Below are 10,936 nucleotides of genomic sequence, written 5' to 3'. Positions count from 1 at the left end.
ACAAATCTGAGACTTCTGTAAGATATTGTGTGTAGAAAAACGAAACACAAAATACTACATAATACTAAATACTACAGAATAATAATATAATATGTTTCACAAATTTCAGACAGCAATTTTAGTTCCACCGTAAACCATCATTATGTTTAATGGTGGTGTAGATGTATAAACCATTGTTAGGGTACATGGTGGAGTTGTATAAACCATCGTTATGGTTCATGGTGGAGATGTATAAACCATTGTTAGGGTTCATGTATAAACCATCTTTATGGTTCATGGTGGAGATGTATAAAGCATCGTTAGGGTTCATGTATAAACCATTGTTGGGGTTCATGGTGGTGGAGATGTATAAACCTTATGGTTCATGGTGAAGATGTTTAAATCATCGTTAGGGTTCATGTATAAACCATATGGTCATGGTGGTGAAGATGTATGAACCATGGTTAGAATTCATAGTGGGATGTATAAACCATCGTTATTGCTCTTAAACCATCGTGTCATCATCTGGTTCAGGAGGAATAAAGATAGAAACACGTCTATCCTGGGAATCTGCTAACTTGGGTTGGCAGTTCCAAATGGTTCATTTCTGACAAGTGAATAAAGTTGACTCTGCTGTTCAAGGAGATAGAGTCTCATTTAAATAAGCTGCATCCCCTGCAGAACACATCCATATGCATGAGACCAAGTGTCTAATTACTTACGATTCCCAGTAAAAAAAGAAGAAGTGATTCATACACATTTTGCAGAGCACACCAGCTGCATGTCAATGTACTCTTTCAGATACACACCTTCACCATCACCTGGCTGATCTGACCGTTCCGGCTGATCAATATAGACGTGCTGCCAAGGCTGCTTGCTAATATACTTTTTGCCAAGCATTATCAAGTTGCACAGATACCATATTCTAAGACCTTTTTAACATGCTATGGCATTTCTGTAAAATAACAATAATGGCTTACTTATAAAAACAGACTAGACATCTAATCTGCTGTAAGATATCGACACCGATGTAGGATATCCGATACAAACACCCCTTACCCAACATTTATTTTCTCTCTCTGTGAGAAAATAAATGTTGTTCTGCTTTACTTTGGAGCTGCTCTAAACATTAGAGCAGAAGTGCTAAAGTAAAAGAGAGAAAAGCATTTAAATAATGCAATTTGTTTATGCCAACAGCAGTACGTGAGGTATAATAGTTTAAAAACAGGCTTGTGCTCCTGCATCATTTGACTGAGGAAGAAGAAGGCCAAGCTCTCTGTCTTGCTCTGTGTTCTTAGCATGGCTAGCTCACCTTTTCAACCTTAAGTTTCAATCACACACCCCCAACTGAAAACTCACATGCATACAGTCCATGTCCAATACTAAACGCATAATAGTCACTCCACACATATGTATGTTTATAGAGTAGCCATCGTTTCAGACAAGACTGATAAAACTTATAACTAAGGTGTGCACATTTATTTCCGTCATCTTTGGGGAAAGGCCCTTATATTGAATTATCAACCACAATTATAACAAGGCACAATTCAGTCCTTTTACCCTGGTTCTGACATATTTCTACTTTCTTACTGGAAAATTACTCTGACTTGTATAACAATCAAACAACAATAATAACAATTTATAAAATCTTCCTGCAAACACAGTGTACTATGATTTATTCTCTTGCTATCGTCAGTTTCTGGAGCGATATATCATTTTCGAGCGTTCATGGTACACAGACGACTGGGTTTGGTAATCTTGAGTTGAGGTGACATTTCACAGTCATTTAAGGATACAGACTGGTGACTCACTTTGACCTGAGATATCGTTTTCATTTCTTCTTGGGTTGTGCAGGTTTCGGTGCTGCTGGTTTTTCAATTGCACAAATCCCTTTAGCAGCCTTCTCTCTTTTCATTCATAGCAGATAACACATTTTAAAGGAGGTATTAAAATGGTCAAAGTTAAACTGAAGTTTTGGCTAAACCAGTGGCGATATTCAACCATTCATGAACTCCTAATCTACGCTATTCTTATGATTCAGTAATGCATTCCTTCCCTTGTGAAAGTGGTCTGGCAGACGTCTAAGGAGACGACAGACAAGAGGCAGATAGAAGTGTCTCAATTGGACCGTCATGCATTCTTAGTCTTAGTCTCTTGTTCAAGCACGGTAGCTCAGTCGGGATCATCTGTGTAATCTTAGCAACACTGAAAACGGCTAAACAAATAAGAAGCAGCAGGGGCCGTAATCATAATGCCAATATTACAAACATAGCAAAACATAAATGCATGCCAGAATAAATCTCAGTATGGATGTTTCTCACGCTGCAGTCTTACTGTGTCACGACTTTCGAGCGCCGCAGTAAATGCTCTCTTCTAAAGGGCACAGAGATTCACTGTCACTGACCGTATATGGCTTCCCTTTAATTCCCTTCCAAACTGTTGGAAACCAACGTGAACCTCTTTATTCAACCTCAGCCTGAATCACACTTCCTAGAACCTGAAAGAACACACCACGTTATGCGGCTCTTTCCGCTGGGTGATTGCTGTTCAATACTCAAGAGAGCAGATTCAATCCAGCACTGAGTAACACAAGTAGGACTATGTTACAAAATGAGACTCTTGAAGTGCATCTCCATATGGCCAAGTTATTGTTATGATTATGGTTATGGTTTGCAAGAATACATACACATTTCAGCACTATCACTACCACACATATGAGATTGAATATATAATAGCTGTTTTGGGTCTTGTGGCATATGCTATGACTAAAGCACAGTTCAATTCATCAGTAGCACATTGAAGTTTAGAGTCAGACTCAGCATTCGGAAAATGCATTGTCTACCCTCATGGTTGGAAACTCTTCTTAAACATGAGCCAACATGTGTCACGAACGCTCCATAATAAAAAAAAACACAGAGTACACACTGCAATGTCAAGAATAGAAAACAAAATACCAGAACAATTTGTCCTCCTCCCTAGCTCTCTCCCCCTCTCTGTCCATCTTATCTCGGCCTCTCTCCCTCTCGCTCGGCCTCTCGTTCGGTCATTCCCTCTCACAAGCTCCTACTCCCTCTGTTTCCCGCTCTCTCCCCTCTCCTGACCTCTATCTCTCTATGGAGCTGCTTCCTGTCTCTCTGGAAGGGCACAACCAAAAAGACAGACCCACTCACACGCTCACACGCTCTTACACACACACACAGTCCTCCATTCATTTGATTTATTCTAGCATCGCGCCTGTTACTCGGCAGAGGATGAGTAAAGCCAACAGGGCTAGTAGATGGAATTTTCTCCCCCTTCACACACACACACACATACATATCAACACACACATGCACATGCGCACACGCACATTCACATGCACACACACACACACAAACACACAGACACACAACAACACACCCACACGCACATGCACTCACACACACAAATCCACACACACATGCACGCACATACATGCACAAGTGTGCTCAAACACATACAAACATACTTGCAGGCGCGCACAAGTCTAAAAGCAGGCATGTGCACATTCACACACATAGAGGGCAAGACAGAGATGTACACACTTTAACGCTCATGCATACATATGAAGACCGGCAGAGGCACTGATGGTAATAACATCTGACCTTGCCCCCAGAGAATGGTCCTGCATGCATTCTAAACAAAAGCCTCTCTGCTTATGAACCAAAATGACCCTAAATCCATCACAGAACATTTAGCGCTGTTTATCTCCACAACAAATAAATAGAAAAATAGCAATCTGGCAATGAAGCAATATTAAGACAAATTGCAGGATAAAAGTTCCCACTGTGTGTGTGTGTGTGTGTGTGTGTGTGTGTGTGTGTGTGTGTGTGTGTGTGTGTGTGTGTGTGTGTGTGTGTGTGTGTGTGTGTGTGTGTGTGTGTGTGTGTGTGTGTGTGTGTGTGTGTGCGTGCGTGCGCGTGCACGTGTGTGTGTGTCTGTGTCTGTATCTGTCTGTCTGTCTCTGCCTCCCTTCCAGCATGTGCTGTGAGGGAGTTCAGAGCTAGGTAATACTTTCCTGGATTTGTCGGATTCTGTTCCTAATCATTTGGGTTTTAATTTGTTTTATATGCTGACATACTGCACACATGGTTGACCACTGTCGCCTCCACGTGGTGCCATAGGGGTAGAACATGCTCTTACACAGAAACAACAACTTTAAGGTTGGCCCATTGCGTGCTTGCACTGCAGTTATTATGTTATGATATTTATTTTAATCCCCACAGTTTAAAGTTTATATCGCCTATAATGCACAACTCTCTGCGTTAGGAAATTGTGTAGTATAGTTCTATGGCCATAAATAATAATATTAATTATAAACTGCTTTTTATTTGAAACATCATCCAAGATGTATGCAATTGTTATGGATTTTTGGCTTCCAGGGATGAGGCATTGATTAATGACGTTGAAAGTAATTTGTTCCCACAGGTGTATCTATAATGTATATGCATAATATATACTGCATAGAGCCTGCATACTCTGAAAGCTAAATCGGTAACACGCTTTGATTGCACAGTGCAATTTAACTATTTGAGTGCTTTGTTATCACCACCAAGGTTATATGAAAGAAATACACCTCATCTAATGAAAGATGGGATCTTTCCTCTGATCAGATTGGTTCTTATATTTTGTTCCCCTTTTTCTTGCATGATGGCAGTAGAGTTTACCACTCAAACATATGACTGCGATACTGAAGATAGGGACCACAGACGTCTACTTCTACTAACTCTGATGCAATTTCTTATAAATGTGCGATGTCCCTGTAAAAATAATCAATACAAATATATACTTCTTTCTGATGATGTAAAATGGAAATTAACCAATGCAGATTTTGTTATTGAATATATAAGGTTTAATAAAAATCCAGCCATTAGACAATTCATAATATATGAATAACTAGTTCTGCTTACTTCCAAACATATTTATAAACAACACAGAAGGTTTTACATTAAGGTCTTTAATTAACACTCTTTATTAAATGCAAAATAAAATAAAATGGACAAATAAATTAGCTACTCATGCGCTGTTGGGATACATAGTGTTGGGCGGTTGCAGGATCAAATGTGACTTGTGAGGGGAGAGTATAGATTATATTAAACAGTTGGTTCTGCTCAGTGAACACAATGACGTACAGCACCTCTGCTTTCCTGTGTCACAAAAATACATTGCAAAACAGTTAGAAGATAGTCTCTTGACTTTGTCCTTTGCTCTCAAGAACCTTGACCTCTGTGGAAAAGATGTAGGCATATGTTCATACATTTGACCAGAATTACCAGAATAATCCTTTGAGGACACAATGATGAATGAATGAATAGCAGTTATCTTCACGTGGCCCAGTCCAAATTCTGGCATAATGAATATAATATGTCCATCCTTTTCCATCCATCCATTTCCATATACAGCTATATACAGTGTAGTGTACTTTTGTGTCCATTCAATTAGTTCAGCTAATTGTATTTCCAATTGTACAGTGTGTCACCAGTTTATACGTTTTTTTTCATAAATGTGGAGCAAAGTATTGTGGTTGAAGGAAGCTAGGTATAAAAGGATGCAAGAGCCCTCCAGTGGACGAAAGAGGAACAGTCCCGGCCGTGTGAAACATCATATTCCCAGAGCTGAAGGCCGGGTAAGTTTGGTGGTAGTTGGCAGTCCTCGCTCCACAACTAGGAGCCCCGTTACCAACGCTGAGAGCGCTGGGCTGCAGGGTGCTGTCCGCCCCGGGGTTCTGCTTTTTCCACTTGGTTCTTCGGTTCTGGAACCAGATTTTAACCTGGGTCTCGGTCAGACTCAAGGATAGGGCCAGGTTCAGTCTCTCGCACACGGACAAGTAGCGGGTGGCTCGGAATTTGTTTTCCAGCGCCACCAGTTGTTCGTACGTAAACGCGGTTCTGGCGCGTCTGGGCTTGTTGGCGCAGAGCTGGTCCGAGCGTCGACGCTTAAGGTGTGAGGGGTCATGACCCGCTTCCGTCTCGGGGCTGCTACCGCAACTCTCTCCGTCTGCCTCGTCCCCCTGTTCCTCGAAGAGATTCGGCTCTGCGGGTTCACTCGATTGGGACAGTAGCACCAGCGGGTCCGCCTCTGACCGGGCAGGGAGTCCAGCTCTCTCTCCTTCTAAAATAAAGTAAATAAACAATGAATTATCATACAGGGTTATCAACCTTTTAAGGATTAGGCCGTTGCGTGTTTGCACCCTAGCTCTCTTTATAACAGCATTGTGTGTGTATGTGTGTGTGTGTGTGTGTGTGTGTGTGTGTGTGTGTGTGTGTGTGTGTGTGTGTGTGTGTGTGTGTGTGTGTGTGTGTGTGTGTGTGTGTGTGTGTGTGTGTGTGTGTGTGTGTGTGTGTGCGCGCGCGCGCGCGTGTGTGTGTGTGTGTGTGTGTGTGTGTGTGTGTGTGTGTGTGTGTGTGTGTGTGTGTGTGTGTGTGTGTGTTTCTTATTTGGTGAAAGAGGTGCTGAGCGGACAGCTCCGTGGGACTTGCAGGCGTTAATTGTCGAGTTAACGACAACATATAGACTCTTTGAGTGTCATTGATCTCCGTAAAATGTCCAACGATGTTGAAATGCCAGAAGTCACCTTGCCTGACAGCTGTAAGGTGTTTATGGGGACGCCAGTGGCTGAGTGAACCGAAGCAAAGGGTGCAGATGGGACCTAAAAGCTGATCTGTCACTAATCCCCTAATAGCCACCGCAATTCGCCTTGAAATGTCATGTTGCGGAAAGAACCCCCCCTCCCATCAAAATACAGCTCCAAAACTCTCGTGCCACCACGAGGTGCTAATGGAGTTTCATATTTTGTCCGTGGATCAATAAATGTCATCTAGTTAAAGGGAAGTTTTAATCGAACGATATTTAGGATCAGACATGGATGGGGGTGTGAGGTCGGTACCTGCAAGGTGCTGGAGGGAGATATGCAGGATGCAGTAATGGGATATCGATCAAAGCGCGCGGAGGCATCCTCAATGGGACGATTTAAACAATTATCTGACCTGCCTGTCCCACTGCCAATCACGCACGGGGGCTCCTGCAGCGACCCCCTTTGTGACTTTCTTGAAAAGAAATATAGCCTTGGAAATTAAGGGAAGGTCATAGTCGAGCTATGACAAGAAAGCTGAGGCTATGTCCTGGACTCACTCCCAGATGCTCTCATTAAATCCTTTCGCTGATATTTAAAGGAAATATATTGATTTGTTATGTTTTTTTTTCTATTTTGCAACCCCTTTTGGGTTCATGTACCTTTTTGGTTCATGTATTTGTTTAGAACTACCCCATTCTGTTAAAGTAAGTGTTAAGACAATATTTGACGTATGGAAGAGGAGGACAGAGTACATTAATTAATAAAGTATCCAGAATAGGACAATGTAGCCTTTACCGAAGCCATACATGTTTGAAATGAAAAAAAGGCATATTTACCGGTTTTGGAGTGCTCAACTTGGTGTTGTCCCTCTTCGCAAGCGTCCAACTCCAAACTTGCTCCATCACCGTTGAGCGCAGGGTACGTCTCCTTCACGACGCAAAGTTCTCTCTCCCTCTTACTATTAAACTTCTTCGGATCCAATATATCTACTATAGAGAAGGAAATCTTGTGATTGGGCGTCATCGTTAATCTCGAATCCTTTGAATCCAACATCTTTCCTCCAGAGAGCTCATCCGTGGGTTGGGAATGGAGCGAAGGTTCACAAATACACCAATTACGCGGAAATGAAACAATGACGTCTCATCTAAACCCCCAAAAAGTCTGATAGACAAGGAGATCTCTGTGTTCAGTCTGGAAAGTTGTCCCGTCTCTCTGACAATCTTACAACGTGACGGGTTGTGGATGAATGGAGGTGAGCGCGCTCTTTAAATCGTCGGTCCCCCCCCCCCCACACACACACACCCCGCCAAATGAAAGGGAGCCGTGCTCTAGCGCCCACGTGACACAAACCCTATTAGTGTTTCACACGACCTCTTAATGGGCTCAGAGCATTCGTCGATAATCACCCATATCATTATATTCCATAGACGCGAAAGTAAATTGGGCACAGATGGCACTTGATCCTAGAAGAGATCCCTATCAGATCCCATCAAAACTAGATGGATTTTTGGACACCTAACGGTCATATCCCCTGCAAACCCTGCTCATTGCAAATAACACCGTTATTAAAGACAGTCGAATCTTAATTGAAAGGGCAGAATGATTCTATATTGTTCACTACACACAGTTAGCAGGTGCATAATGTGTATATATGTAGGCAAAGAAATCAAGAATGATCATTTTTATTTATTAGGATTATTATTAGGCTATTTAAAAAAAAAAACAGTTGTGTGTAAAGAATAATAATAAATGTGAATGATTTATTCACTATTAGCTTTTTGTATTAAAATGTGTATGCTTGTTAAATATTAGATATTTCATGCAAGCTGTTGTTTAATGTCACTTGTTTTCAATTCATTATAGCTTATAACTTAACATGTTTTATGACATGAGGCAATTTATTGTTTAGTTTATTATTTTAATTATACAAGCTAATGCCTTTGAATGATCAGAGAGAAAAGAAAAATAAGTGTGAAAGTAAATAATTTTGTCACATAGATTCAATGAAGCTGTTATATGTTTTCACAATTGATCAGTGGCCCATCAAGTCTTAAGAGTTGGGATTTAAAGTGAAGTGTCATCACGTTTAGAGACTGATGACATACGATGGCTAAAACGGTGGGACTGTCACAGGATCAATATTCCCAACGGGTGTCCAATACTGATAAAACCAGATAGGGACAGTCATTTATTTTTAAACGGTAGGTCAAACTTGCCACACACAACCCCATATCAACACGGAAACATCTGGGGCGATCCTCTAATTACCCAGTTAATAATAATTTTAATTATTATGACGGTGAAATTATTACAGAACGGGTCAAAATTTCCCATTTAAAATAATACAAATAGTAAACAATAGTAGTAAACAATAGTAAACAAAATATAAAATTAAAATGAATTCTGATAAAAACAAGGTATTATTTCTATAATTCTATCATGCAAAATAGTAGCAGTGGTGAGATTGGGATGACTTCTTGATGGCCGGCGTTCTTCCGTTCCCCTCAGAGTGTGAGGTCTCACCTTCATTGTCCGGGCACGGCAGACAGACAGACCCTTACATTGTCTACAGCGCCTGTCTGCCCACTGTTAGATACAGGCTCCTGTGTATGAACCGGTCGACACTCTGTTTGAGTGTCTCTTAAATTCCTGCATTAATACACAGTGTGTTTCCTGTGTGATTTATATTGCTCCTCTAACATGGCTGCTTTTGATTGCTGCTCCTCACACACACACACACACACACACACAGACACACACACACACACACACACAGCACGCCGCTGACTGGCATGATCCAGGGGGCACTTACATAGTCAAACATTAGTGAAGACGCCCCTACGGGGTGTCTGTGTCTCTGCATTAGCATGTGTATGCCACTTGCACGGCCGTTACTGTAGGCCCCCGGTTCCATATGAATGGAGCCCCACCGCACGCTTGGAGGTTTACAACTTCCTACGAGAAAGAGCAGCGGCTCTCTAGCATCTGTTTGTGTTGGGCGGGGGGGGGGGGGGTGGGGGGTGGGGGGGTGAGGACAATTGTACGAGCCCTTGGGAGAAAGAGGGCCCCCAGGTATAGACTTCAGAGGAACAGGAACAGGGGACAGCAGCTGGACCCCTGGTGTACAGAGTCTATAGCGGGCCAGTGCCAGAGAGGCCCCCTCCCCCTGTCGGACCCCGTAGGGGGCCGGGGAGACACACTTCCAATCTGGGACCTCCCGCCAGGGTCCGTAAAGCCACGGCCACACCGGGGGGGGGGGGCTCTCCGCCCCAGTCTGCTAAACGCCAGATAATTCTGTGTAATGGCAGGAGTTGGGCTACGAGCTGAGTCTCCATTCACGCACCACAGCGTTTCACTGTGTCCTTATGGCCCGTCACCGTCTCCACACAGCTCCCCTTGGACCGGGGGACCCCACCAACAATAGAGCGCCGAGCGTCTCGTCAACCATTAAGCAGACGACACCGTTTGATCTCTGGTGCCACATTCCTGCATCTTGTAATTGGTTTTGCGTTACGTTAACATGTTTAAAGGGGTAGTGTATAGAATTGAGTAGTATCTAGTCAAACGCACTTGTCCAAAGTGGATTATAATGATAATAAGCATGGTTTAATTATTATATAATCCTTTGAAAATAAGGATTGTTATTCTATTTTGTGTGGGTCCTTTTCCAGGGAGCCCACCATGTTGGACAAAAGGCTCTGGAGATTTTACTTAAAATTGTTCGTAGGTAATGAAATTGTTTTTGGAAACACCTACTGTCACCTAACTGGCCAGTACAGGCCACTGTAGCCCTCCTTCATTGTTGGAAAAGGGTGAGCGATCTGAACCTCACCGCTAGATGCCCTGATCCTACAGACTGTATATTTTGGAACAGGGCATCGCAGTAGACGGCCAACCTCTACCAGTTGTCATGCAAGATGCTAAACAATCCAACACACATTCGAAAGAGCAAAGATGTAATGCGTTTTAGTCTTTGCTTCACAGAGACCATAACATTATGCTTGAAATAAACATTTCCATTTAGGGCATTTAGCAATAATGCTTTAATCCAAAGCAAGGGTGGTTGAGGGTTTACACACACATTCACCAGAATCATCCATTCAAGGCGACTGCCAGCTCGTCGGGAGCAGTTAGGAGTTAGGTGTCTTGCTCAGGGACACCTTCACACTCAGTGAGAAGGAAACGTGGATCGACCTAGCAACCTTCCGGCTCCAAGTCAACCCGCTCTACCTCCGGAACTAAGCCGACCCCATACACTCAATGCAATCTTTCCTCGACGTAAAGTAAAAGGGAGCCCTACTTTTGGTTCCCGAGTAAACTTTCCCCCATGATGAGGGCTTATCAAAATGGCCGGCGGTCTGGCTT

General features: G+C 42.7%; 1 protein-coding gene across 1 annotated transcript; it reads right to left on the bottom strand.

Moving 5' to 3' along the window:
* Positions 1-4,910: 4,910 nt before the first annotated feature.
* On the bottom strand, positions 4,911-7,800 carry LOC132473231 (NK1 transcription factor-related protein 2-like). Its single transcript, XM_060073258.1, has 2 exons — positions 7,408-7,800; positions 4,911-6,105 (listed from the first exon to the last, which is right to left on the bottom strand). Exons 1-2 carry the CDS (start codon positions 7,622-7,624, stop codon positions 5,495-5,497), a joined length of 828 nt encoding a protein of 275 aa, XP_059929241.1. The 5' UTR covers positions 7,625-7,800; the 3' UTR covers positions 4,911-5,494.
* Positions 7,801-10,936: the final 3,136 nt, after the last annotated feature.

The sequence above is a fragment of the Gadus macrocephalus genome, chromosome 15 (genome assembly GCF_031168955.1).
Source record: "Gadus macrocephalus chromosome 15, ASM3116895v1".
In the NCBI taxonomy this organism is placed as follows: domain Eukaryota; kingdom Metazoa; phylum Chordata; class Actinopteri; order Gadiformes; family Gadidae; genus Gadus; species Gadus macrocephalus.
Note: the sequence above shows the minus strand (reverse complement) of the source record. Positions and strands in the feature narration are given on the sequence as shown.

Excerpts from the sequence above, each read along its gene's own strand:
- LOC132473231 (XM_060073258.1), bottom strand. The coding sequence starts at position 7,624 with ATGTTGGATTCAAAGGATTCGAGATTAACGATGACGCCCAATCACAAG. Across the intron at positions 6,106-7,407 it reads AGTTGAGCACTCCAAAACCG|GAGAGAGAGCTGGACTCCCT; the intron begins GTAAATATGCCT and ends TTATTTTAGAAG.